This window comes from Mchenga conophoros, linkage group LG3, assembly GCF_057382185.1.
Source record: "Mchenga conophoros isolate Kocher_MC1m ecotype Shallow Benthic linkage group LG3, M_conophoros_male_GT1.1, whole genome shotgun sequence".
NCBI classification, from domain to species: Eukaryota; Metazoa; Chordata; class Actinopteri; order Cichliformes; family Cichlidae; genus Mchenga; species Mchenga conophoros.
The window spans coordinates 45,334,175-45,361,823 of record NC_140528.1 but is presented as its reverse complement, the minus strand read 5'-3'; the positions used below and the strand labels follow the sequence as shown (position 1 = coordinate 45,361,823).

Sequence of the window (27,649 nt, the reverse complement as noted above, 5' to 3'; positions counted from 1 at the left end):
AAAAGCTTTAAACTTACTTATATTTGTGATCTTATCAATCTTAGGGTCCTCAAGGATGCGGATCTTAAGTCTTAAATCTTCTTGACACAGTGACTGTTGTATGTAGAGGGTAGATCCCCGAGAAAGTCTGATGATTTCCTCTGGTGTCACAGAGTCTCCTTTCAGAGGTTTGAGTTTGTTGTGCTTGGCCCTTAAAAAAAGGTCAAAAGGTTCATCTCCAGCCAGCTGAGGGAAGGTAGACCTGAGTAGTTTCAGGAAGTCAGCTTCCTGCAAACCACGATGAACCTTCAGCTTGTGAAGCGGGCACGTCTGAAACACTAGAACACAGAGGAACGCTGAGAGATCAGTTCAATTTTTCCAGTATTAGGAGAAAGAAATCATCACTTTCCTGTTGTACTTTCACTAAATGTTCGTCTGATACTACTTTCCAATTGAATCTGGAATCTGCTTTCACAGTTTGGAGGTACCAGTGGTGACATGGGCTCCTAATGTTCCAATCATCACAGTGAAATCTTCCACATCTGCTCCAGAGTTTCATGTGTACTGAGGTGTTTTCATTGTGTTTTATAATGAAAATATTCTTGGTATTATAGTACATATTTCTTTATTAATATGTTACAATTCTTAGACCAGGGAGTAGTGCAGAAAGATGAAGATGTCCATGTAGAGTGCAGGGAGGCAGCACAAACGGTATATGTGTCCTGACCAATGTTCCCTCTAATTTTTCATGTGTCTGAGCGAACACACAAACTCCCTGAGCGATCCCTTGGACCATTGTGAGCGACATCAGACGTGTGCACTGTGGTCATGCCAGCATCGAATCCATCCAAGTTACATGGTTTATTAAAATAATCAAATTATAGCATTTACATTTACATACAAGCTCTGACTTGTATTATGGGTATGAGTCTGGTCTGGGAGATAGTCCTGTAACGCTCTGTCTGCAAAATACAGTTGATGTCGGGCAGTTAATTATATAGTTACTTCTTCAAAAAAGTTACTGAGTTTTGCAAACAAAGTTTTTTGCAACTGTTTACCTAAAAATGCAACTAAGGCATTTTTTTAAAAAAACATTTCAAACTATTTACGGAACAGTCAGCTGTTCTGCATCAAATTTGATGCCCCCCCATTCCTAAACCACTAAATGCCATATTGCCATATCATGTTTTGATTGGTCGACATGGTACATTTTTCGACGAATGGGAAAGGGTGGGGGCTTTTTGGTTTTGTCTTTGCTCACAGGTGGAGAGTGCTTTCGAGCGTTTTCCTTATAAAACGCAGTTTTTACCATTTCTTCCCGCAGTAAATATAAACAATGATAATATTCAGGAAGAAAACCAAACATTGCAGATATTTTTGTCATAACTCTGGTTTTACGTGGCCTATCAACACAATTTAAAAACTGGTATAAAGTCCACACTTATTCCGTCAATTGTTCTGTCTGTCCTGCTCACATCTCCAATGGTTATACACTAACGTGGCTTCACGCCACATCAGTCACGCCACTTTGCTAGCTAAAACACCGGTGTCGACACATAAGGACGCTGTCATAGCCTGTTAGCGATGTTGATTAGCTGCGTATATACGAATGTGAATCGCATTATTGGCTGGACTATGGGATAAGGTGGCATCGGTCTAACCCCATACGGGAGCAGCCAGTCACTTACTAACACTGCAAAAAACAGAATTGTTAAAATATTTACTTTAATTTCAATTCAGGTTAGATTTTTTTTTTTGCGCACAACCTAGATTTTCTGTACGCAGTACGCAGCTTAGAGGGAACATTGGTCCTGACCAGGGTTTCAGCTGCTCTCGAGCATTACTGGCATCAACAATTGTGATTTACAAGGTGCAAATGACTGTTTTTGGTATAGAGGTGTGGTGGAGACCATCAGCTTCACCTGTGTTTAATAGACCGATCTCCGAGCAGGTAAAAGGGTGAAAAGCACTTCAGAACTTACCTAGTAGGTAACAAGGTGATATACGGCTTACATGTGCTGCATTTTTATAGCAGAAACATCTAAATTTCACATCATGTTTGCTTTAGACTTACCTTGTTTTGACAAAACATTAATCTTTCGCTTTTCCAGGATGCGGATTCTGAGATTTATATGGGTGTCTGTCTCAGTGGATGGAAGATCTTCATGATCTTCATCAGCATCTTCTTTCTGTTTTACAGAAGGTCGGAATTTTCTTCTCAAATCAAGTTGTCAATGTGTTGTAATCTTTGGTAACGCTGTTGAGATCAGTTAAATCTTCTCAGCACAGTACCTGCAGTCGTATGTAGAGGGTAGATCCCCGAGAAACTCTGATGATTTCCTCTGGTGTCACAGAGTCTACTTGCAGAGGTTTCAGTTTCTTGAGGTTGCAATATAAGAAAAGGTCAAAAGGTTCATCTCCAGCCAGCTGAGGGAAGGTAGACCTGAGTAGTTTCAGGAAGTCAGCTTCCTTCAAACCACGACGAACCTTCAGCTTGTGAAGCCGGTACATCCGAAACACTAGAACACAGAGGAACACTGAATCAATCACAGTGAAATCTTCCACATCTGCTCCAGAGTTTCATGTGTACTGAGGTGTTTTCATTCTGTTTTTAACATTTAAATTTCACATCACGTTTGCTTTAGACTTACCAGTATTTGAAAGCACTTCAATGTTTGGGTTTTCCAATATGCGGATTTTGAGATCTATGCAATTTTGTGATTTGCTGATTCGACGTTTGCCATGTTTTTTTCTCCTCTTAGACGGGACTGTTTGAGTCAAGAACCTAAGGAAAACACGGAAAAACGGGAGCTGGGATACAAAAGATAACACATATACTTTTGTACATAGTAGACATTTATGCACTTGTCTTTTAACCTTGATGTTGTTACATAATCCAGCTCTGTCGTGTATCCTTCCTCCTGCTCTAAATATTCATACTCTTCATCCTCTATCGGTGCCTGAAATCCCAGGCTCCTACTGTCGTCCACCCCTAGGAACAAATAAATTCTTATGTTAGTCACAATTATGTGTTGCCCAGCTCAACAAGAACTTGACCATTTATATAACCGAAAGGGAGCATGCTGCTACTATCTACTGTTTGTGCTTTAAGAGGACATGAGCTAATGTATCTTTCTTATATATATATGTATATATAAGAGACATGTTGTTGTTTCATGTAAGAGACATGAAACAGCAGTCCTGTCTAGAACTGAACTTTATTCATGTATGTCAAAGTAGCTTCTTACTCAGCTCATATTTGTCCTGCTTCTGATCATCCAGTAATGGACCACCTCCATCTTCACAGATGGAAAACAGCTGCTGGTCGTCTGCAAAAGTATGTTTAATGTTCAATTTTAGAAAAACCAAATGTGATATGATAGAAGATAAATGGAAAAAAAGTTTCTAGCAATGTTAAGATCCACATCAATGTCAGTTTTGGCCAGCGGTCATAGGTTCTGTCCAATAATATGACACAAGACTGGAGTAAAAGACATCCATGGATTGACACTTTATTAAAGAAGGCGCAAGATAACAGCACAAACACTAACTACAACTAAACAAAATGGCTTCCTTTTATACTCTACCTTTTCAGGTGAGCATCTGGAATAGCCCAAGTATGGGGGTTAACTAATCAAAATGAACACATAACCCTCCACACAAACAAACATACAATAACATTAAAGCACATCACAAACATATACATATTTTCAACACATACTATAAACAAACCAATAACATAAGCTTCACCCATTTCTATCTAAATTAAAACCCTCTTTATCCATACTCCCTAACCTGGCACACTGGTCTGCTCCAAGAGCTCTTAAACAGGTGATTGAGCCGCTTTCACTCTTTTGCTCCACATCCTGCAAGAAGCAACTAGGACAGGTGAGTACCTTTACAAGTTCTCATTTCACATATGTTTAGGTTATTGATAAATGATTAACTGCAAACAGCTCTAACTTTGGCTCTTCTCCGACACAGGTAGGATGGCCAGTCCCACTGTCTCTTTTCTGTTACAAGCTGTCAATTTAATCGTATGTCAAATAACCTAATAAAAGACTCCAAAAGAACTAATGTGTTTTCTTTATTACCCTATTTTAAATTCCCAATCCAACAATTTATTATTAACAATACCAACCAGGTAATGGAACCCCTGGTCTCCATTACAATCAAGTTGATGAGTATCCTGTACGTTTTATACACTGACCAGACACTTTATTAGGTACACCTTGCTAGTACCTAATTGCTTTAATTCTTTGTGGCACATATCCTTTGAGCTTGGGTCTTATACCAGACGCTTTGGAGCATTGAGGGTCCTAAGCAGTATCTTAGCTGTTTCTAGGACTGCAGTCTTCTGGACAGAGACCTCCAACGTTTTTCCTAGGATCTGCTGGAGCCAGACTACACTAGGTGCGGAGTCACTGATACATGAAGCTATACATTTTCAGACAAGTTGTTGCATAGGTGGTAAGTGGTTTTCCATGTTTGAGTCCATGGCGGGGACCGGTTTGCATTATAATTTGCATAGTACAATTTCCTGGTCCGTGTCAGACTGTTCATAACCAACCATGTTAATGCTACAGATGTAGTCCCTCGTTTAGGAATAAGGTGCTCAATTTGTTTGACTGGTCCTTGTGTTTGGAGCTACCTGGTTTTGGCTCATCTTCACTGGCCATCCTGGCATTCTCTTGTCTGGATCCTCTATTCCTTTGACTGTAAGTGCCATTTATAAGTACATGTTTTTATTTGAGCCAATTCGTTTAATGTATTATCTGAAATTTGATGTTTGACAATAATGTATATCATTTGAGTTTATTTTTGAGTCTCGACAGAATATTGAGCTTTATTGTGAAAGTTTTATGTGGAATATAAACAAGCGGACGGCGGAGCCACACAATGGTTTTAGCGTCGTTGTTGCTAACCAAAGTACTCACAAACAGTCGGTCCGGTGTGTGATCATATTAATCATAAGAGAAAGAGAACTCTAAGGAATTAATATAGCCACTACAGTAACCATCAAAACCATGAAAAAATATTGGCGTACAGTTTATTTTGAGACCCTACGAAACAAACGATAGGTACAAAAAAAACGACGTATCGTCAGTTTCAGGCCAATCTCTGTAAACCCTAGATATGGTTGCGTGGGAAAATCCCAGCAGACAGGCCCGTCTGGCACCAAAGACCTTTCTTTCTCACTCGGATTCTCATTTTGAGCTACTGTAGGTTGTCTTGGCCATTTGAAGACATCAAGTTGCTGCTATGTGATTGGCTCATTTGTTGTTTGCATTAACGAGAAGATGAAAGAGTACCTAATATAGTGGCCGCTGAGTGTTTCAAAGCACTTCAATAAATGTTACAGGGGCTAAAACACCGACCTGCCTCCTGCTTTATCTCAGGCTGCAGGAGCTCCAGCAGTCTCCTCTGCCGGTCGAGCTCCTGCCTGAAGCCCGCAGCCTCCTCCTCATAGTCGGCTACAGTCCGCTCCACCACCGATAAGATCTCCCGAGCTGCTGTGCTCAGTTTGTCGGTGATGATTCCTCTCAGTATGTCGCTCTTGGACATATTAGCGATGTCTGGCTCGCTGTCCCAGCTCTGCACCATCGTCATCATCATCGAGTCGCTCATGAAATAATTTCTTTTTTCCCGCGTGGGAAAATGTTTCTGTCGGATGTTTAACCCTAGAAGTTTTTACCGAGCTAGTGAACGCGCAAATGTTGTCCGGCTGGAAACATAAAAGGAAACACCATCCTAGGAGAAAATGACACATAGCACAGACATAGCACAGTAATAGACTATCACACGTATAATTATATCAGTATTTATTAAAGAAGAACCCCCGCGCCGCCGCCGCCCAAAAAACCCATTTAGGTTTATTTGGCACTAACTGCATTTCCATCACAATAACAGCAGGTTTTAATACATATAATAGCGAGAAATCATGATACATGTAGATTGTGCTCCGAGGGTTACTTAAAAAAGTGTCGCCCCTGTGTTTTCCTGTAGCCTAATTGTAACTTTATTGTAATTATATTGCTCCACTTTCTGTAGAGTATGCAGGAATATTATTTATTAAAAAAAAATTTTAATTAAAAAAATTTAGTATGGTCTTTTTCTCGTTTGTGGTTCATGTTTCCAGCCGGGCAGCATTTGCTGTTGTACGTCGCCTGTAGTGTAACATCCGTACCGCACGTTCCCCCACGCGCGTTAATTGTTTCATCTCCGGTAAAGAAGTGAGCGGGACCCACGGAGCCCCACCATGGAGCCGGACTCATCCGACCCCAATACGTCCAAAACCGACATGCTGAGAGGAGTCATCGCCGAGAAGCTCACCTTGGCCGCCCGGGAGATCTTAGCGGTGGTGGAGAAGACTGTAGCCGACTACGAGGAGGAGGCTGTGGGTTTCAGGCAGGAGATTGACCGGCAGAGGAGACTGCTGGAGCTCCTGCAGCCTGAAGTCAAGTTAGAGGCTTTAGGTCTGTGTGTGTGGATAACAGAACAGTGTGTTGTTTCCTGCGGAGAGAGCGAGAGCTCGCGTAATGACGAACCCCGTTTACAAAACACTAATTTAACATTTCTTTGCTTGACGTGAAGCCCATTGACATTCGAGTATTCATCTCAAAACCTGATTATAACACTCCTTAATTTGGTATACATGTAACACCCCTGAGCCATGTCATATTTCAGAATTTTAAGTTTTTATTGGCTCGTGGTAATGTCACAAAGCTAGCCTTTGGTTTCTCTTTAAGTGAAATCCGGTGGGCTTTTAAAGCCTTGAAATGTCGTTTAAAGTCAGCTACAGCTGCTATAAAACCCTCTCTAGAATGATGACAGAGTCATCGGGACTTAAAAAACCCATCCTAGTGACTGATTTAAATAAACATTTTAAATCGTTTCCCAAGTTGCGCCGCTGTTCCCGAATCAAAACAAAGATGGCGGCCTGCCGGCTACATGGACACAACGGTGTTTGTTCAAGCGCTGTGGTGCGATTTTACAGCGCTTGCCATGACTGTTTCTATTGAAATTTATTTAAATCAACTATAAAAAATACTGTGCTATAGTTAACACACAGCTGTGCTGTGAAACCAGCGGTTTTAAGTTCCCAACGTATATAATGTTTAGGTATTACCCGTAACCTTTTTGGGGCGGGTGGGGGTGTTTCTTTTGACTTCGTCGTTCATCTTCACATTAATGTCTTTGCGAACCTTCAAATAAGCATTGACTTCTCTTGCTAATAATCACAGTCCTTTATTTTTTTGTAGACACCCATTTTTTAGAACATATCCCTTATATATTTAATTTTTTTTTACAGCTGTCTATGGTTGGATCTGGCCTATGTCATGAAACGGGATATCCTTAAATGTGCTCTCTAGCCTTCAAGTCTCTGCGAGGGGCAGCCAATAAGAAACAACGTGGTTAAAAAGGACTCGTGTCACTCAAGAACCTCTAGCAACTCTAGAATTTCACTCACATGTGATGTGACAATAAAAGTGATTTGATTTGATTTGATTTGACCTGCCGAGGAACAGTCATGTTTCCCTAGGAACCAGTTGTTGCTAAGTGCTTGTCAGCTGGCCTGTGTCCATGGGTTGTTCCGTGTATGTAGTTTGTGTAATAGTGTAATAAGTTTTGTCCACGCATTTGCTAAAAACAGTTCCACTTACCCTCTGACAATAAAATGTATGTAAATTGGACCTGACCATTCTGGGGTTGAAACAACAGGTAGCTCCATGTGCTTTGATTTAGCAGATTTGACACAAATATAAAGAGACTTTTGTCTCCTCCTGGGATCATACTGGGAATCTTTGGCGTATTAGGCCGATGTAGACACCACTACACAAAGGACTTTCCCCTGGAAACACCTGCAGGCACGCAAAAGCCTGTATGGACACCAAATAGCTGCCATATGTGAGAGCTATTTGAATGTGGGAATCCTGGAGTCTGCAGTTTGTTTACATGTAAATCAGGTGAATCTAAAGCTTAACTCATCTACTGCTGTGACTCAAGAGAATGAAACAGGTTGCTCGTTAATCAGCAGTGTCATCTGCGCTCATAAGAATAATTCTGACGTGAAATCTTTTTTTTGATTGTTTTGTTTTATTACTTAATAACACTAAAATGCTTATATGGTGCAGATGACCAGGAGCAGTTTTCCCTTTGTGAGGCTGGAGGAGGTCGACTACCAGAAGATCAGGAGCAGCACAAATATGAGCAGAGTATGACTTTTAACCTACTTTGATATATGTAAACAAAGTCGTCATATTTATATTTGTAATGGATCAAGATGCACAGAAACATAAGAGATCTATCTATCTATCTATCTATCTATCTATCTATCTATCTATCTATCTATCTATCTATCTATCTATCTATCTATCTATCTATCTATCTATCTATCTATCTATCTATCTATCTATCTATCTATCTATCTATCTATCTATCTATCTATCTATCTATCTATCTATCTATCTATCTAAACACTGATGTTCGTTTGTATAAATGCAGTTCAAATTAGATGTGGTGTACTGCAGGGATCCTCTCTGGGCCCACTGTTGTTTCTGTTTATGTCATTTGGTACTTTTTATTTGACTTTGTCAAATGCATTGCTGTAATGAACAGTTTGTTGGGCATTATAACCTCCCAGTATTTTTCTCTTAGTAATAAGTTGAATTAACTAAGCTGAATTTGAAGCTGAATTTCAGAAACAACAAAATTTCCCAAATTTGAGACATAAAAGACTGATAGAGTCAAACATTTGGAGTTTTTTTAGTGTTCAGGTAAAAAAATATTTGACTGCAATTTGACCCCAGTCAACGGACAGTTTCAGTTGTAATCACATGTTCACGCACTGAAGGGGAGAGTGTAATTAACCGTCCTACAGAACTGCTTTAATGTTCAGATAATGGTTGGCAGACTAAGTAGTGATAGAAGTGTTCGTTGGAGCCTCGTATAATTGTTTTTTTAACAGCAAACAAAATTTGAAGACGAGAATTTAAGTAATAGCGTTTCTTCCTCTTCCTGACGCGGCATGTTAACTGTTGTTTATTCATGGTTGCACATTTGTATGATTAATGCTGTCATGTGGGAAAACTAAATAAATAAACTTTGAATTTGTTTCCAGGGGTGGAGGACAGCCAAAGCCTGGGATTCTCAGGCTACAGTGAGGAACAAATAGAGGAAGATGAACATGAAGATGAGGAGGAGGAGGAGGAGGAGATGGCACAGCAGTGTTATGAAGCAGCACCACGGTTACAAGATACAGACACACTGTAAGTGTACAGACACCGCTCTGTGTGTGCGTGTGCTGTTGTAACATTTGTGACTCATCTGCTGATCTTGAGGTTATTTTGTTCTTTTCCTTTTTTAGGCTCGTGCCTTCCACGGTTCAGACTGACAGACGGAGAGCAGACAGACCTTGGATCAGTGAAACGCAGAGTTTCGTGGACCTCAGGATCCGCATCCTGGACTCGATGATCGACGTGCTTTCAAAGAGGGGTGAGTGTGAGAAAGATGTAAATAAATAAACCATTACTGTTGCATCTTTAAGGGTTTGGATTTTACTCTGGATGTTTTTCCCCATATGATTTTAAACTGAGGACATGGAGTTTTATGGGCAATGTGACTGCTGCAGATACCTCATAATGTATTTCAGCTTATTTGGAGCATTTGTAAAATACAGCTAAAGCACAGGAATGAATAACAAGTCACTTTTTGTGTTTTTAATCAAAGCCTGTAGTCTGTGGGTGAAGCTTTTCCTGCAGTCTAGATAAAAACTTGTCTATCCCTCTGCATCGCAGTGTTTCAGAAGTACCCACTTCATGAGCTGCAGTGTCGTCGTGGCCTTCAGGAGGCCGACTTCCTGCATCTGCTTAGGTCAACCTTCCCCCAGCTGGCTGCTGATGAACCTTTTGACGTTTTTATAACTGACAACACCAGAAAGCTGCAGCCTCTGAAAATAGACTTGTGGACTCCGGAGGCGATCGAGAGGACCATCAGGGCAAATGGGAATTCTGCCCTCTACATCCGCCTGAAGGTAAGGTGCCTAATGTGTGACGCCCTCGCTGGAGTTAACTTCCTGTAAACTATGTTCTTGACTTTGCTCGTTGCTCTGATGGTGTCTTTTGGAGAATGAATCATTCAAGCATAAAAAGGCTCAAACTCAAGGGATGAACCAGTGTTGTGTCTACACAGAACAGAGGACTTGGCGTAGAATCAGTTTTAAAATGGATCTGCAGGCAGTTTGTTTTCATTTCTTTAGTTTTATTAAATTAATCTATGAAAAATGCCAAAAGTAAAGCATTTTTGCACCAACAAGGTGATTCCTGAAGAGCTATTATGGTAAAAAAGTGTCATATCTCAGCATGGTGTGCAGTGAGATACAACAGTGAGCATCCACAGCCATCTGTAGAACACAGTGGAGGCTCTGTCATGATGTGGGGCTGCAATCCAGCCAGTCTAGTCGGGATCTTCTCATAAGGAAAGAATCGTGAACAGTCCTGCAGTCTGACTCGTTTTTGTGCCATTTTTCTAAAAAAAAACTGTCAAAACATCTTTATTTCAGAATCAGCAGAGTTTAGAAGCTGAAGAGGAGCTTCAGCCATTGCACGGAAATAAAGCTGCTGCTGAGCACATGAGGTACCTCAAGTATTCAAACGCTGCTGTAAATAACCAGTAAATATAGAGGACAAAAACAAACAGATACATCGTATATAAAAGGCTAAATTATTTGTTATAATGTTGTTTTTGACTTCTTTACTCTTTCAGGAAGAGGGTGGGCAGACCTGGGTTCAGGAAAACACAGACGCATGTAATGATCAGAATCCGCATCCTGGGTAAAATGAAGTCTGACGTGCTCTCAGCCAGAGGTGCGCCCAATAAAACCTCCAGTTTGGTGTCTCTTTGGACAAACTGTGTCTCTTTGTGACTGTGAAGTTAAATAGTAAAAGCCTGTCCATGTGTGTTCATTGTTTTTCAGTGTATCAGATGTGCCCGCTTCATGAGCTAATGTGCCCTCGGGGTCTACAGGAGGATGACTTCGTGGACCTGCTGAGGTCCACCTTCCCTCAGCTGACTGCCGATGAACCTTTTGACCTCTTTGTGAGTGACAAAAGCAGAAAACTGAAGCCTCTGAAAGTACGGTCACTGACGACGGAGGAGGTGGAGAGGGCTACGAGGACTTCTACGCTCTACATCCGACTGAAGGTGCTGATTCACAAAGACCTTTGTCTGCTACTAAAAAAATCTTAGCAGACAAAGAAATAATCTGGTTTATTGTCTGTCTTTGTGTTTTCTGAGAATCTTGAGCATTAAATAGGTTGTAAAACTCCACGTGTGACCAGTCAGGAGTGCCATTTGTACGGTGGCCCTGAGAGGCCAAACGGACTGCAACTTAAGAAAACACCAGCAATAAGAAAAACGCTGCAAAAGCACACAAAACACACAGAAATAGAAAAAACTAAAACAGAAATAGGAAAAATCAAATTTCCAAAAGCACAAGGGAAGTGTTTCTGGGGAGACAATAACCCGACGGACCAGTTGCAGGAACCAAAATATGCTAAGAACTGCACTGAGAGGCACTTAAAAGAAGTGGAGGATCTATCGGTTTGTGAGGAAAGAAAAGATCAGAGTTAAGTGTGTTAGCCTAACTATTAGCCTAAAAATCCATCATCAGTATTAAATGAATCATGATAAAACACACCTAGCATGTTTTGGGTTCCTGCAGCTGGTCCGTCGGGTTATTGTCTCCCCAGAAACACTTCCCTTGTGCTTTTGGAAATCTGTTTCTTCCTATTTGTGTTTTGTGTGTTTTTGCAACGTTTTTCTTATTGCTGGTGTTTTCTTAACTTGAAGTCCGTTTGTCCTCTCAGGGGCACCGTACATTTGCATTTAACTACACAGACCAACAGTACACCACTAAATCTTTTCTTTCTTCTGTAGCCGTCGGAGGAGCTTCAAGCCTCAGCGAAACAGTTCCTGAGTGTAGGAGATGTTTTAGCTGAAACTCTTCCATTGACCCTAAAACCAACCAGAAAGAAACCCGGGTAAGTCAAAACCTGACTATAATAAATATTGGCTAGTCAGCCATAGCAAACAGATCTGTAAAAGCCTAATTTTAAGGTTTTGCATATCAAGACAGGATGAAAAACAAACTCAGTCAGGCTGTGGTCTGCACTTGACTCTGGTGACTGCAAAGTGGCCAAATCATCACCCCACTGTGCCGACTCTTGGTATGAGGTGTGTGTGAACTTTAACATGCTGACTGAGGCCCTTGGAGTCTGAGATGGAGCTTTTTGGTTTCCTGTAGTTTCTCCGGGCATTGCACAGTCTGACCTTGTGGTGAATGTGCTGGGGCATTTACTCCTGAGAAGATCGGCAGCTGCTTTGAATGTTTCCACTGTAGAAAATGAAGCAGAATGATGGATGTTAGATTCTTTGGTAACTTTTTTTCTCGCAGATACAGTTTCTTCTTTAAGATCGTTGCTGATGTTTTTCCTCCTCAGCATTCTGTTAACACACACCTGAATGCTGCGAACCATCAAACTGCCAAAACCTCTGCTTTCCTTTAAGTTAAATGCATAACGAGACAGTAGGGCTGTGCGATATGACCAAAATCTCATATAAGACATCTATCGTCCCGATAACGATATAAATCACAAAAATTTTACATTTTCTGTAAATTCTGTGAATCTCGGGCAGCTCGACTTGCGCGAAGTGTTTCCAGCTGGGCGTCGTGTAGCTGGAGTCGAGTGTTTTAACTGATGCATGAAACGATACATTTTTAGTCATAAGTTGTAACGGGCGCCGTTTTTATTACACGGCGTGCTGCAGGGAAAAGCCTGTTCTGACGTTTGAGTCTAAGGTTTATTTTTTAGCACCTGGCGGCTCTTTTTTGCTTCTCATCCGTCAATACTCTGCATCTTTCACGTGATTCAGTTTATTTTGAAAAGTCTCAACAGGATCTTGAGCTTTATTGTGATTCATCTCCTTTCCTTCTCCTTTTTCATCTTTGTGTGTTGTGTCTCAGAGTACAGTCTGCTAGGAGGAAACCTACCAAATCTGAGCTCAGTGACCCATTCACACATGTGGATTTCAGGGTCCGGATCCTGGAGGACCCTCTGATGGAGGTGCTCACACCCCAAGGTAAATTGAAAGCTTTTAGCTCTGAGGTCACATCTCCAGTTCCTGTATGAGGTGATAATAATAATAATAATGGATTTATATAGCGCTTTTTTTCAAAGCGATTTACAATACCACTATTCATTCACTCTCACATTCACACACTGGTGGAGGCAGCTACAGTTGTAGCCACAGCTGCCCTGGGGCAGACTGACAGAAGCGAGGCTGCCATATCGCGCCATCGGCCCCTCTGGCCAACACCAGTAGGCGGTAGGGTAAAGTGTCTTGCCCAAGGACACAACGACCAGGACAGAGAGCCCAGGGATCGAACCGGCGGCCTTCCGGTTACAGATGTGCTTCCCAACCCCCTGAGCCACGGTCGCCCCAACGACAGCTTGTGTCTCTCTGGAAGCTTTTCTGCTGAGACTCTGAAATGTTAACAGTCTGTCTATAAAGAGGCTCTGTGAGTGCCTGCAGGCTTGTACAAAATCAACACACGGGTCTGAGTCATGTTAACGTATTAATCATATTTAAAGAAATTTCGCCTCAAATAACATTGGGTCGTTTTAAACCAAATGACTGTAACTGATATATAACTGTGAACCTTTTCGATTGTTCTCGGTAAACGCCGGCTGTGACTGTGACCAGCACAAGCTACAGCAGCAGTATATCCTCTGTAACTCGTGTTATTAGTTCAGACTCTTACCTACTTGGCTTTTGTGTTCCCAGTGTTTCTGAAAAGCCGCATTCAGGAGCTGCGGTGTCCTTATGATCTACAGGAGGCTGATTTCCTGGACCAGCTGAGGTCTTCCATCCCTCAGCTGGCTGCAGGTAAACCTTTTGACATCCTCACTGCTGACAAAAGCCGGGTACTGCAGCCGCTGAGTGTGGACACGCTGACACCGGCGGAGATCCACAGAGCCATCACCTTAAGGAGAAACACTACTCTCTTCGTCCGACTGAAGGTACCGTGTAAACTTGAGACCAAGTATCTGATCTGTCGCTCATAAAAATAAGGACAGTGTTGCTGTTTTTGGTGGAAACACTTAAGATACAAACCTTTTTTGTTTTTACCTTCTGGGGGAACAGGGAGCCGGTCCGTCCACCCCAAATCCAACCAGACTGGACACCAGGTGAGTTAATGTTAACAAGCCTCAGCTGCTCATTAATCAATTTAATCTCTCGTTTTATCGCCTGATCTCCATCACTAACGTTATTGTGTCCCAGAGTTCAGTCTGACAAGAAGAGCCTGGGCAAGCCTCAGCTCAGTCGATCAGACTCCCACGTAGATCTGAAGGTCCGCATCCTGGAGGACTCTCAGATGGAGGTGGTCGCACCCCAAGGTAAATGCACAGCTGCTACTTGTGTGTCCAGAAACGGCTTCAGCTGCCATCCATACACAGCAAGCTTGTGGATGCTAGCAGACAGCAGAGCTATTGTCCTCTGCCCGTCCTTAAAAATGTAAATGTAAATAATTAACTTTATTCCTTGTGCTGTGGTGACACGGCATGGTGTGGTCTATGACAAGTACTGCATATTGTATATTATTCGAAATGGTTTTGTGAAATTTTCTTTCAATGTCAACTCTGACTTTGGGCAGTAACCATGAAGGTCTAATGGTTAGCCACCCTAGGTACTCATGGGTCTACTGTGGATGCTAGACTGCTAACAGACAGGCAGACGAACTGAGCCGATTACATACTCCTTCCCTGCGGGGCAAGAATTACCGTGGTCTTGACTTGTCTAGTCTTTGGAAATGAAACAGTCTTTAGAGACCAGCAGAGTGGGTTGAAGCTGTAAAACATGAATGAGAAATAAAAAAGTCTGATTTTACATTTTCATAAGAGCCCTGACTGTGGTTGTTTGCTTCAGTTCAATAACAATAAATCAGCCAAAAAGCTTCCCAGCATCTTTACTGTTTTTAGTTATGTGTTGTACACGTCATGGATAACTGAACAAGCTGTGACTGAGTGGATTCATTTTTCTCTTTCCTCTTAGTATTTCAGAACTACCCACTTCACAAACTGCGGTGTCACCGCAGCCTGCAGGAGGACGACTTTCTGGAACTGCTGAGGTCCACCTTCCCTCAGCTGGCTGCTAACGTACCTTTTGACATCCTCACGGTTGACAAAAACAGGAAACTGCAACCTCTGAATGTGGAGTCACTGACTCCAGAGCAGGTCTACAAGGCCATTGATTCATCAAGGATCAATACCCTCTTCATTCGACTGAAGGTACTGTGACTCACTACATTTTAAAATACACCTACTCGACATTATCCGGAAACCTTGTACAGCAAGTACAACATTGCTCTCTGGTACAAACGTGAAACTAAATGTGGATGCCCTTATCATGCATCGAAGACTGTTTTCTGCTGAAGCAAAGACATTTTGTGATTTTTTTTTTCTCTTTTTTTTAAAATTTCTTTTCTTTTCTTTTTCTTTTTTAATACGAAACTCTTTCAGGCACCAGAGAAAGTCCAGGTTGGTGCGAGGAAGCTTGAACACCTGCAGAAAAAAGTGGACACAGCTACAGAGTCGTCATTTTTACCCGAACAAACTGTGATGCATGGGAGGTGAGTCGGTCAAACTATCAGTCTTAGCCGTTCAATAGAAATCTATAAAGAGACAGGAACATACGTGTGATGATGCTTGAACCTTCAAACTCGCATGTGGTCGTGAGTGTTAGGTAGTAACTGAAGAAACAAGACTGTCACTGAAAGCTGCTGCACTTCACGGCACCAGCATACTGCCAGGTTGGTCGCTGCAAGTGCCGCCAGTGATGTCGTCACCCAGCCCAATCCATTTATGCTCACTGTTACGGCACAGGAGGCGGCTGTTTTGTTTTGGTGTCCTCACTCAGATAATGTCAGCACTGTGTTGCAGGATCTCGCTCTGTATAATCTGTGACTTTGAGCTTCACTATTGATTTATCATTAAAACAAAAGTAAAAACCAACATTTCAACCCTGGAGTGGCAGCAGTACAGCTAGACCTAGTGACAGCAGCTGGTATATCAATTTGATGTCAGCTTTGTCATAATTTTACATAAATTCCTTGGGGATTAATAACATATCCTGATTCCGGTCTACCACACAGCAGGTATAAAAAGGCTCCTAGATTTCAAAGTTGAGGTGGTGTCTTCACATGGAGGTTCCCTGGACCTTGGTGTTACCCAGTAGGCCATAGAAAACATACCTGTGGAAGGGTGCACTTTATAGTCTCCAGTTCTGTCAAGTTTAGAAAAGTTGTGGTGTTCACTGATGTACAATTACTGACAGTGAGTTGGAAAAATATTGTCAGTATTCCTGTGCATCAACTTTGTTGGGATACTTTAATGCTCCAGTCAACACGACCTTGTTCCTTGGTGTCCTCCACCACACCGGCCAAAATGGACTAAATAATGTGGGGGGTTCATTGAGCCAGTCAGTTGCTGAAGGTGGTGTGGATGAAAATTAAAACGTGCTCTATCCAGCTTTTTTGTGGGTTGTTCTTGGTGTGGAGTGCTTGGTAGATACGAAGACTGTTCCAAGGTGGTTCAACAATGGGCCCAGTTCAGGAGCTCAAGGACCTGCTGCTGAAGTCTTGGGATCGATGACCTGGATGACTGAGAACCTTCAGAGACACTCGCTCTTCCAACTTTTCCGGTCTAAGAAAAAAAGTATTTTTTTGCAGATTAAAAAAACGTACTGAACATTGTCTTACTCTGCTGCAGTGACAGGACTTAAATTTGAAGCTAATCTTTACTGCTTCCGGAAATATTTCTCACATTTGTTCAACTTATTAAAATAGATAAAGGTAATAACTGTAAAGGGGCCAGTGTAACGCTGTGGTGTCTGTCTCTAATGTTATTGTTTCCCAGGGATCAGTCCGACAGGAGGAAGCCTGGTAGGCCTCGGATTAGCCAATCAAGCTCCCATGTAGATCTCAGGATCCGCTTTGTGCAGGACTGGGATGTCAATGTGATTTCACCTAAAGGTAAATTTAAAACTGCTCATTCTGTGTTCAGATTGGTAACAAATGTGCACTGATATGTATTTTTAGGGCCATACCTAAAAATTAGATTATTTAGATATGTGTTTGTTTAGGTTTTCAACTTTCAGTGTCAGGATTTGGAAAATTAGGCAAAGTTGGACAAAGTTGCCTTTAGGATTGCTGTCACTAGGGTTTTATATCAAATTTATTTTAAAAAAAATCTGTAGGCCTAATGCAGCAGTAGCTTGTAAGGTGAGCTGTCTCTTTTTTTCTTGTTAATGTTAGTACAGTCAGCATACTGTTTGTTGTGTTTGTCTCATGGATAACTACCTGCCTGACTATTGGAGCTTCTCTGTTTTTTCTCAGTGTATAATAAGTACCCGCTTCATCACCTGAAGTGTCCTCGAGGCCTGCAGGAGGCCGACTTTGTGGAACTGCTGAAGTCCACTTTCCCTCAGATGGCTGCTGATAAACCTTTTGACGTCCTCACAGCTGACAGGAACAGAAGACTGCAGCCTCTAAAAGTAGAGCTATTGACTCCAGAGGAGCTGTACAGAGCCATCAAGGCGAGTGGGAGCATTGTCCTCTTCGTTCGACTCAAGGTACTGCATCTGACTGGGTAGATATTTGTGTTGTCCTTCAGAATGTCTGTGAAAGATCTAGATAGATTAATTGACCAAAAGTCTAATAAGTCCAACAAAAACTGAAGTAACACTGCTCTCTGCTTTAAATGTGTGTCCTTCATTCTACAAAGGTAGAGCAAATCAAGATGCAAACTGTAAATTAATAACATTCACCTCCAAAGGAAAGTTTCCATCTTAATGCTGCAGTCGGCAAAAAATTTCATAAGGTGCAACTTTGAAGGCACATGTTCTCCAGTTCTTTGCATCACATCTTTCACAATTTTACTACCACTTAGCAAATATTTGGCAAGTGTTTGCAGACAAGTTGGCTCCTTCTGTGAGGTCTACTGGCAACCAAATCAATCGTAGGACATTTTTGTTCCAGTATTCATTTCGCAAATGTCGCCCGCTCAACAGCAAGTACCCTCTAGCAACCACTAACCAACCAACTGAGGTAAAGTACACTTTTCCCTAGCAACCAGTGATTACTAGTCTCTACGCCTCTGTGACTGATGCGTTTTATATTTGCCTCAGAAGTCGGATGTCTTGGACTGTGAAGTCAGGGCTAGTTCAACTTGAGATGTACATTCCAGTTGAAAATTCCAACTGGGAGCTCTAAAATTCTTACTTCTAGGTTCAAATGGAAATAATCACGGGGCCTTAACCCTCTGGCGTCCAGGGTATAATTGGCCGTTTTTGACTACTTTTGATTTTACCTCTATATTTCACCTTTAAAATATGTTTTTCTTGCCTTGTTTGGTATCATTATTTTCAGCACAACCTCAGATATCTGAAATTTGAGTTATTCTTTCATTTTGGTATACTATATTAGCACAGTTGATCTAAATTCAGACAAAAAATTCTAAATCTGAGTAGAAAAAAGTTATATTTTTTACTGTAAAACCCACAAACATGTTTAACGAATCATTTTCATAACTTGAAATGCAAATAGAAATTGTACATTTCTAAAAATTATGCACAAGTTTTGCAAACAACAAAGTTATCAGGTACTATTTACCAAAAATGCAGCCATGACCTCAGGCGTTTTTTATATAACCATTTAAATCTATTTACAGAACAATCAGGTGTTCTGCACCAAATAAGAAGGCACACAAATGATTTGTGCCAGTCCAAAAAAAATAGTTTGTGTTCAGTATAAGACAGAGGAGAACACCACAGGTCTGACAGCAGGAGGTGCATCCGTCCAGTTTTCCATGTGGGACCAGCATTTACACTGGAATCTGCCTTTGACGGCTTTTTTAGAGCAAATATGAAATTCAGCAGTATAACTGACACACAATACGAGACAATAACTACACAACACACTAACTATAGCCTCCAAACACGCTAAACGTCACTAATGTCTCACATAGGAAAACTCTCTCACTCTGTCTTTCGCTCGCCCGCTTTCCGTCGCGGGTGTCACTCCTAAAAACTTCCTCTTCTCCCTAAACAACCAAGTGTCACAGGTTGCCTTATCATTTTTTTGATTGGCTGACATGGTAAACTCTAACACCAATAGGGAAGGGGTGTTATTTCTTTTTCTTTTTTCACTCGCAAAGGGAGATATACTAGCGATATCTGTAGAAAACGCAGTTTTTACCGGTCTTCCCGCTGTAAACGCCACTATTTTGTTCAGAAAAAAACATCGCGTGTATTTTTTATCATAACTCTGGTTTTACGTGGCCCATCGACACAATTCAAAAACTGGTATATAGTTTGAAGTCCGCACTTTTGAGCCAAGTTGAAATGGAGACTCCGACGTGCTGCATCTTGTAGCTGTGTCGTCTTAAATTGGTCATGTGATTTTGACGCGCCGGCGCGTCCGGCAACCCCAGAGGGTTAAAAGTTTTGATGTATGCTCACGTACCAGACGTTAATGATTTCTAATTCGACTTTATGTTTTGGATATTCACGCAGGCACCTGAGGGAGTCCAGACTAGCGCGAAAAAGCTTGACCTACAGAGAAAAGTTGACGGCACTGAAGAGTCTCCGTCCTTTACCGAGCAAACTGGGCTGCACATGGGGTAAGCACCACCTGTTAGATCCAATTGTTAAAAAGTCTGAGGTTTGCTGAAAGAGTCTAACTGGACAGATTGCTTTTTATGAAACATTCACTCCCAATCAATTCATGCTCTGTGGTGTTAGAAGATGCTACACAGACACCACTTTGAATATCTCAACTCACCAGTAAACTGTTTGTCATTAATAACAACAATAAGCCCTAAACTTAAAATTTCTGTTCCCACAGAAGCCCTCATCAACCGGAAGAAAATCCAGTGAACATTTTCTCAAACAGCTCAACATCACGTCACAAAGATGTGGAGCTGAAGGAATCTGAGGGTGGTTTGGAGTACACTGGTCTCTCGACCTTGCAATCTTTAATACTTTATGAACACAACGAGTTGAGTGATGGGCTTCCCAATGAGAAACCAAACATAACCAATGATCATCTGGTGAACGGTGAACCCGAGAAGACGAAAGGGAATCGACGAGTCAAACATTCAGTCATCCGAATAAAGAAGGCAAAGCAGAAAATGTTGATTCACAACAGCGAGGCTCTGCTGTCCTGTAAAGTCTGCCAGATTTTACGTGGGTCGACAAACATGCTGATCAAACACGCCTGGAGTCATGTGGACGAGCGAGAAAGGCTCTGTGGAGTGTGTGGAGAGCAGTCAGTGTCTGCAGAGCAGCTCAGGAGTCATCTTCAGACTCACCAGAAAACGCACACCTGCAACATCTGCGGGAAGTCCTTCCTCACCGTCGTTGGCTACAGGGGTCACCTCGCTCGACACAAGGGAAACACGCCGTACAAATGTAGAACCTGCCACAAAGCGTTCCCTGAGAAGTGGGTGCTGAAGAACCATGAGTCCCGGGTCCATGCAGTGGATAAGCCACACAGAAAAAACTTTTCCAAGTTGAAGCTCAAACTTCACCGGCCGACCAATCATGCGGGGGGGAAGCCACACAGCTGCAATGTGTGTGGGAAGCGCTTCCGCCACCTGGATACTTTGTCTCAACATGTGGCACTTCACTCGGGTAGCACGGCAGCCACAGACAGACGGATCCATACAAAGAACCACAGCAGGGAGAGGTTGTTCGCTTGCGATAAATGCAACAAGAAGTTCTTTCACAAGTCAAACGTGGTGACTCACATGAGAGTCCATACTGGAGAGAAGCCTTACAAGTGCACACACTGTGGGAAAGGTTTCAGCCAGGGCCACTGTGTGAGAAGACACCTCCTGATCCACCAGAAGAAGTACCACCAACAAACAGAGCAGCTTAGTAGGGTTGAAACTGAAGACAGTTATGCTAAGGTGGACAGCATGCCCTCTCCCCAAAAATGAAACTAAAATGTGGTGGGTGTGTACAGTAGTGACCCAGAGGGGGAAAGATGTGCCTCACCCTCAATACCAACCGATCTCTGGGGAAAGTTAGCTTATAGGTTTCTAAATAGTTAGAAGGTGAGTGTTCAAGACGGCCCAGACGGTAGCGGCTGAAGTTCAAGGGATGACAGTGGTTCCTGATAACGTCACCAATGTAAGAGGGTACCATCCAGTTATTTCATGTTTTCTTTCACTTTTTAACAGTGGGCTGCTTTTTTTATTCTTACTTAAACTAATGGTTACGTTCAGTGTTCTTCACAATGTCAGAAAGGCAACTTCTCAGGATCAGCTGAGGCCTTCGAATGCCTTGATTTGTTCAGACCAAAACTCTGAGACCCAAAGGTTATTCAGTTTACAAACAAAGTAAATATTGAGTATTTTTTGTGTTTACCAATAAAACTAGTGCTCTTAAAGCAGGTAGGGCATTATCTTTTTTGGCCAGTATTAGATATTTGCCAGTAAATGAAAATTTAAAATAAAGAAATAAGTACATTAGTAAGTACACATAACAAATGTTATGTTTCGTGTTTCAAGTGGAAAAATAAAAAATATCACCTGAGATATTAGAATATCAGTTACCGGTATCCTTCTTAAAACTCCAGTATTGGTCAGGTTCTAAAAGTAACTTTTTGCATGTAGTGTCCACAAATTTTCCAAGTTCCTTCACTATGGTTTTTTGTTTTCGACAAAGATTCAGCATATTAAGGCGTGTTTATGCTGCTATATGCTAGCAGCAATGTGGCAAAGGAATATCAAAGAAAACAAAATAATGGTTAGCGACTCAAAGGTTAGAAGAACTAAAATGTAAGGTTACTATGGTAAACAAAGCCTAGCTTCCTTTTTTTGGGATATAATTTGAGCTGGAGGAACCTTTAGTCCTTGGAAAGATCCTGGACATTGAAGCTTAATTAGCAGTACTGCGCTGAACCTGCACTGGCGTTTACCTGCACTTGTGAAACTGAGTTGATTGTGATAAACCAGGAGCTGTTAAATCTTGACCAGCAGTTACTTTGAAACTGGGGAAGGACAAAAAGACTTCAAAACTGACTGAGTCTACACATGAACTGCCAGAGCTGTGAAAATGGGAGGAAAAAAAGGTACATTTCCAACTATTGTGTCAGCATAACTAGCGTTTACGGAAGTCATGCTAATCAGTAGTCCACCAAATGTTATTAGTTACATTTCTTGAGAATGAACATGGTGCAGATTTAACTCAGTACTACAAACAAAGCGTAATGGTACAGGGAAATTAGTGTTTCTGTGACTTTTGGACGGAAGTAATGGATTGATGCTAATCTGCAGGAAATGTTAAATATTTTTCATACACATTCAGATGATCTTGTTCTCTGTTTGCACTTTTTTTTAGATTTACATATTCTTTTAAAAAAAGTACCTCTGTGCCCTAAAGATTACATTATCTCATTGTCAACAACCCCCCTGAAAAAAAATCATAGTTGTAACTCTAGCTGTCCTGTTTTTATTACATGTAGACCCCAGGATTAATGATAACTATAGTATCGCAATAGATTACAAGTTTAGGGAATGATACTTTACAAAAAGCACTATCCATATAGTGTTCCTTAGCAGTCTAATTGGTAAATGGACTGGTTCTTATGTAGTGCTTTTCTATTCTGAGCACTCAAAGCGCTTTACACAACTTGTACATTCACCCAAGCACTTTTTTTTTTTCTTTCAAACGCTGTATGCGAAGTGCTTTCTATCTAACATTCATACTCTGATGGATGCATCGGAATATGAACGTGGGGTTAGTATATTTCCAAGGATATTTGGCATGCAGATGGGAGAAGACTGGGATCAAACCATTAACCTTCCAGGTAATGGTTTGTGGTCACCTGCACCATTTGAGCTACAGCCATCTCAGCCAGTCTAGTGTCTACAGTTTTCAAATATTGTGATGGTAGATACCAATAACAGCTCAACATCAGATCAAGGTCACACCAAACCTAAAAAAATCAGTTAATAAAAAAAGAAATAAAGCGCTTTGTTACCCACGTTTTGTTTTTTTTTTGTTTTTTTAAGATAGTCTTCAAGCCTTGCAACAATATACTAGGTCTTGAAGGTTAGCAAACCCTTTTACCTTGACCTTCATGGTTAGCGCTCAAGGTCAAAGTCTTCTTAAAAAAATTTCTTCAAGAAACCATACCAAGTATGATTGTATGATTTGTGTTGTTTTGTTTTTTCCATTATGACGCCATAGCAGACTGACACCAGCGTGTTTTAATAAAAACATCAAACATAAACATTATAGTATATAGTCCTCACTTTTTGGGAGGAGTTGCGCTCTCTGAGTGCTTTGTTAAAAAAAATTAAAAATTACATTTTTTTTAAATGTCACATGTTGTTGATACCAGTAAAGAAAACATTGCTGCATTGAATACTTTCCAAATCCAAAAGTTTAATTTCCTTATACCATTGCTCATTTTCTATGGGCTCAAGTTGTTTTCAAAAATATTTTGTGCTTGTAAATCAAATGCGTAGTTGTGAACTGAGTTTTGTAACCTTGTAAACCAAAATTTCTGAAAGTGTTATGGTTGTGCATCTATACAGGGTGGGACATTTATATGGATACACCGTAATAACATGGGAATGGTTGGTGATATTAAAGTCCTGTTTGTGGCACATTAGTATATGTGAGGGGGCAAACTCCTCAAGATGGGTGGTGACCATGGTGGCCATTTAGAAGTCGACCATCTTGGATGCAACTTTTGTTTTTTCAATAGGAAGAGGGTCATGTGACACATCAAACTTATCGGTAATGTCACAAGAAAAACAATGGTGTGCTTGGTTTCAACGTAACTTTATTCTTTCATGAGTTATTTACAAGTTTCTGACCACTTATAAAATGTGTTCAATGTGCTGCCCATTGTGTTGGATTGTCAATGCAACCCTCTTCTCCCACTCTTCACACACTGATAGCAACACAGCAGGAGAAATGCCAGCACAGGCATCCAGTATCTGTAGTTTCAGGTGCTGCACATCTCGTATCTTCACACCATAGACAATTGCCTTCAGATGACCCCAAAGATAAAAGTCTAAGTGGGTCAGATCGGGAGACCTTGGGGGCCATTCAACTGGCCCACGACGACCAATCCACTTTCCAGGAAACTGTTCATCTAGGAATGCTCAGACCTGGCACCCATAATGTGGTGGTGCACCATCTTGCTGGAAAAACTCAGGGAACGTGCCAGCTTCAGTGCATAAAGAGGGAAACACATCATCATGTAGCAATTTCAAATATCCAGTGGCCTTGAGGTTTCCATTGATGAAGAATGGACCCACTATCGTTGTACCCCATATACCACACCAAACCATCACTTTTGTTGTTCCAACAGTCTTGGAGGGATCCATCCAATGTGGGTTAGTGTCAGACCAATAGCGGTGGTTTTGTTTGTTAACTTCACCATTCACATAAAAGTTTGCCTCATCACTGAACAAAATCGTCTGCGTGAACTGAGCGTCCTGTTCCAATTTTTGTTTTGCCCATTCTGCAAATTCTGTGCTGCAGTAGCTGGAGTTTGTAAGGGTGCCATTTGTGAGTAGCTAATATCCGCTGAAGGGATGTTCGACTAATCCCACTCTCCAGTGACATGTGGGCTCTTGCTGAATGAAGCTAGGACAGCCACTGATGTTTCTTTATTAGTGACAGTTTTCTTTCTAAATGGCCACCATGGTCACCACCCATCTTGAGGAGTTTGCCCCCTCACATATACTAATGTGCCACAAACAGGACTTTAATATCACCAACCATTCCCATGTTATTACGGTGTATCCATATAAATGGACCACCCTGTAGATTAGAATGTGTGTTTGTATATAAAAAAAATTACACAAGTTACACTTGTTATTAAGGTCTAGTTACAGATACACAGCAACAAACAAAGTGTAAAACCTTGTGCTCAAGTTGCCTTGCTGTGTGTAAGTTTCAACTTACAAATATGAATTTTCACCCAATTGTTCTTCCTTTCAGCTAATTGGTCAATGTCATGTCAATCACAAATTTAACAATCCAATCAGAGAACAGATGGATGTGGTTGTCGGAGGGGTACCTTACGGAGCCTCAGGTCCTGGAAGGGTGATGGTCCTTTCACGTGCCAGCCCAGCGTTGTCCTTCATCACCACGAAGGAAAACATTCTGTGCGTGTCAGAGTTCGGTGAAATTTTATAGATGCACCAACCTAAAATGTTCAGATATTTTGGTTTACAAGGTTACAAAACTCAGTTCACAACTATGCAAAATATGTATGAGCACAATTTGAGCCCATAGTTTTCATTGAAAATAAACATTTAGTTCATATTTGGGAGAGTTGTTGACAATAAGAGAAATACAGATGATCACCAGATGCCATCAGAAGACTTTTCTATGGGAAGTTTAACAAAGTAAATGTGATTCCGTTCATTAGAGGTCCCTTAAAGTTAAAAGTCCTGTTTATGTTATTTCATCTTATTTTTATAAGAAAATGTGAGTTTGTTGTTACCCGTTTCAGATCTGAACCTTTATTTATCTTTAGTATTTCAGAGTAATTTGTTTATGGGGGCAAAAGTAATTTTGCTGGATGAGTTCTTTGCTGTTTACGTATTAGTCTCAAGAACAAAAACTATTTTTATGTTTACAGGAGATGTTTGATAAGTTTTGACCAGCTCTAATTGACGCCGGTTGTATGAAGGTTAGTTTTATATTTGATCATTTTACAGTAAATGTTGTTTTGGTGGGTTGTTTCCTATGTTGGACCTCGATAAAGCAGGCCTACAGATCGGCCTGCACCTCTTTGGCAATCAGCGGTAAGTAGTGCAACCCGACTGTTTGCTGGAGGTTTCTGGCTGTTGATGGGTGAAATTGTTTGTAAAGAGAGCGCTGCACCGAAAACCTCTTTGTGAGATTTCTTTTGGTGACACTCAGGTTGCCACAGTCTCACCAATTAATATGGGAGACAACGGTTGTAAACTACTTGCAGAGTTGTTTTAAAACTGAAAAGTTTGCCTCTAAAGAAAAAGCTAACTGCTCTTGTAAGGTGCAACTTTTATTTTGAAGATGAATGGTCTCTGTCTCAGTACAGCTTGGGACTTAGTTAGCAAGTGTTTGCAGACCCGTCTGTATCTTCCATGCAACCTGAGGGAAACAGCAGAAATCTGCTAGTGACCAAAGCAATCACGAGCAGGTTTTTGGTGCATCACTGTGCAGTCTTTCCCATGAGTTTTAGGCAGACAACTCCCAGCGTCCTCCACGAACCACTCAACAATTGACTTGGGATTACATATGTTGGTTGGCAACCAGTCTGTATGCCTGTGTGACTGAGGTCTTAGTTATAGTTGTTCTTAATTAATTCAGAGGCCTGTATCACAAAGTTCGCTGTACTAACAATGAACAAGAACAAAGTGCCCAAATGCAAAGAAAGAAGTGAAAAAAAATTCAATAATGAAAAGACAACATTGTTTCATTTGTGTTATTTAAAGGTTCATCAACTGCAGTTGACCCCCAATAACCACATGTGAATAGTTTAAATCCACAAATACCTGAGATCCCTCTAAAAACACCTATAACTGCCTGTTTTAATAGTTCAAACACCAAATATAACTTAAACTGTCATCCTAATGAAGATAACCTGATAATACTGAACTGTGAATAGGTGGGGGTCGAGAACACTACTTTGTAAGTATGGCAGATTATTTGACAGTAAGGAGGCATATAACTGATGATTCCTCTGACTCCACATTAGATTGACAGTTCAGACTCTCACGGTGTGATTCACACTTAAGAACTCAAAAGCTGCTTGCTGCTGCAACATGCCGTGAAAAGTTGTTTGACATTTTTACTAACTGCAAAGCCATCCGGTGGGCCGGATCGGACACTTCAGAAGGCCGGTTCTGGTCCACAGGCGGTGTGTTTGACATACTCGCTACAGATATTCTACAGGGAACGTCAAATTGTTTCCAGAGTCTGTGAACACCCTTGCACCGCCCCCGCAATCTGTGGGACTTTTATCAGCACACAGTCATTTTAAAACTCTTCGGGGTTAGTCATTGTGAATGTCGTCCTGCTTGGATTGTCTTGACTTTTGTTTAATGTGTAATGTCTTGTTGGTTTGTTGTTGAAATTTGGATTAAAGTTGTTATTTTTCCACTTCATTATTTTACCCTGTGTGCACAATTGTTTTTTCTTCTATTAAACATTTTATTGGAAAATATTCTAGTTGGATCAATATTGTGACAGTGTTTGAGTTTACTGCAGTAATCCCACCTGTGCAGAATCTATCAAAAGATTGTGTTAGGGGGTTAGGGTGAAAAGTAACTTCATAAGAAGCCAAATTTAGATCAGTGCGTTGAGCGGGTGACCACATGCCATACAGCTGAGAGCGGCCCGCCCGGGTTTGAGTCTGACCCGCAGCCCCTTGCCGCATGCTTTCCCCTACTTTACTGTCCTTTCTTCACTGAGTCTATCAATTTTAGCTGAAGAAGTCCAGAAAGAAAAATCTGTTAGACAGTTTTCAGAGATTTCATGTAATAAAATAACCTCCCTGTTTACTCTTAATTCCTCTCTATAATTTCTAATTAAA

General features: G+C 41.2%; 2 protein-coding genes across 3 annotated transcripts in view; one reads left to right on the top strand and one right to left on the bottom strand.

The window, feature by feature from the left end:
* LOC146578959 (uncharacterized) overlaps positions 1–5,689 on the bottom strand; it is a 37,397-nt gene extending 31,708 nt beyond the window's left edge. The window contains exons 1-7 of the mRNA XM_085259976.1: positions 5,358–5,689; positions 3,228–3,308; positions 2,857–2,971; positions 2,631–2,764; positions 2,272–2,498; positions 2,054–2,168; positions 18–317 (exon numbers count right to left, since the gene is read on the bottom strand). Coding sequence (XP_085116102.1) covers positions 18–317; positions 2,054–2,168; positions 2,272–2,498; positions 2,631–2,764; positions 2,857–2,971; positions 3,228–3,308; positions 5,358–5,607 — 1,222 coding nt within the window. The 5' untranslated portion in view covers positions 5,608–5,689. The remainder of the gene's footprint in view (positions 1–17; positions 318–2,053; positions 2,169–2,271; positions 2,499–2,630; positions 2,765–2,856; positions 2,972–3,227; positions 3,309–5,357) is intronic.
* Positions 5,690–6,146: 457 nt separating this feature from the next.
* On the top strand, positions 6,147–27,229 carry LOC146578958 (uncharacterized). 2 transcript variants are annotated; one of them, XM_085259940.1, is made up of 20 exons: positions 6,147–6,455; positions 8,115–8,195; positions 9,101–9,248; positions 9,347–9,474; positions 9,777–10,012; positions 10,541–10,614; positions 10,744–10,844; positions 10,955–11,181; positions 11,917–12,020; positions 12,112–12,213; positions 13,004–13,119; positions 13,825–14,060; positions 14,185–14,228; positions 14,323–14,438; positions 15,094–15,329; positions 15,561–15,670; positions 16,956–17,071; positions 17,435–17,670; positions 19,612–19,718; positions 19,943–27,229. In XM_085259940.1, exons 1-20 carry the CDS (start codon positions 6,239–6,241, stop codon positions 21,036–21,038), a joined length of 3,831 nt encoding a protein of 1,276 aa, XP_085116066.1. In that variant the 5' UTR covers positions 6,147–6,238; the 3' UTR covers positions 21,039–27,229. The 2 variants fall into 2 exon arrangements, with proteins under 2 accessions (XP_085116066.1, XP_085116072.1); XM_085259946.1 differs by lacking the exon at positions 12,112–12,213.
* Positions 27,230–27,649: the final 420 nt, after the last annotated feature.

Excerpts from the sequence above, each read along its gene's own strand:
- LOC146578958 (XM_085259940.1), top strand. The coding sequence starts at position 6,239 with ATGGAGCCGGACTCATCCGACCCCAATACGTCCAAAACCGACATGCTG. Across the intron at positions 8,196-9,100 it reads GCAGCACAAATATGAGCAGA|GGGTGGAGGACAGCCAAAGC; the intron begins GTATGACTTTTA and ends ATTTGTTTCCAG. Across the intron at positions 10,615-10,743 it reads GCTGCTGCTGAGCACATGAG|GAAGAGGGTGGGCAGACCTG; the intron begins GTACCTCAAGTA and ends TTACTCTTTCAG.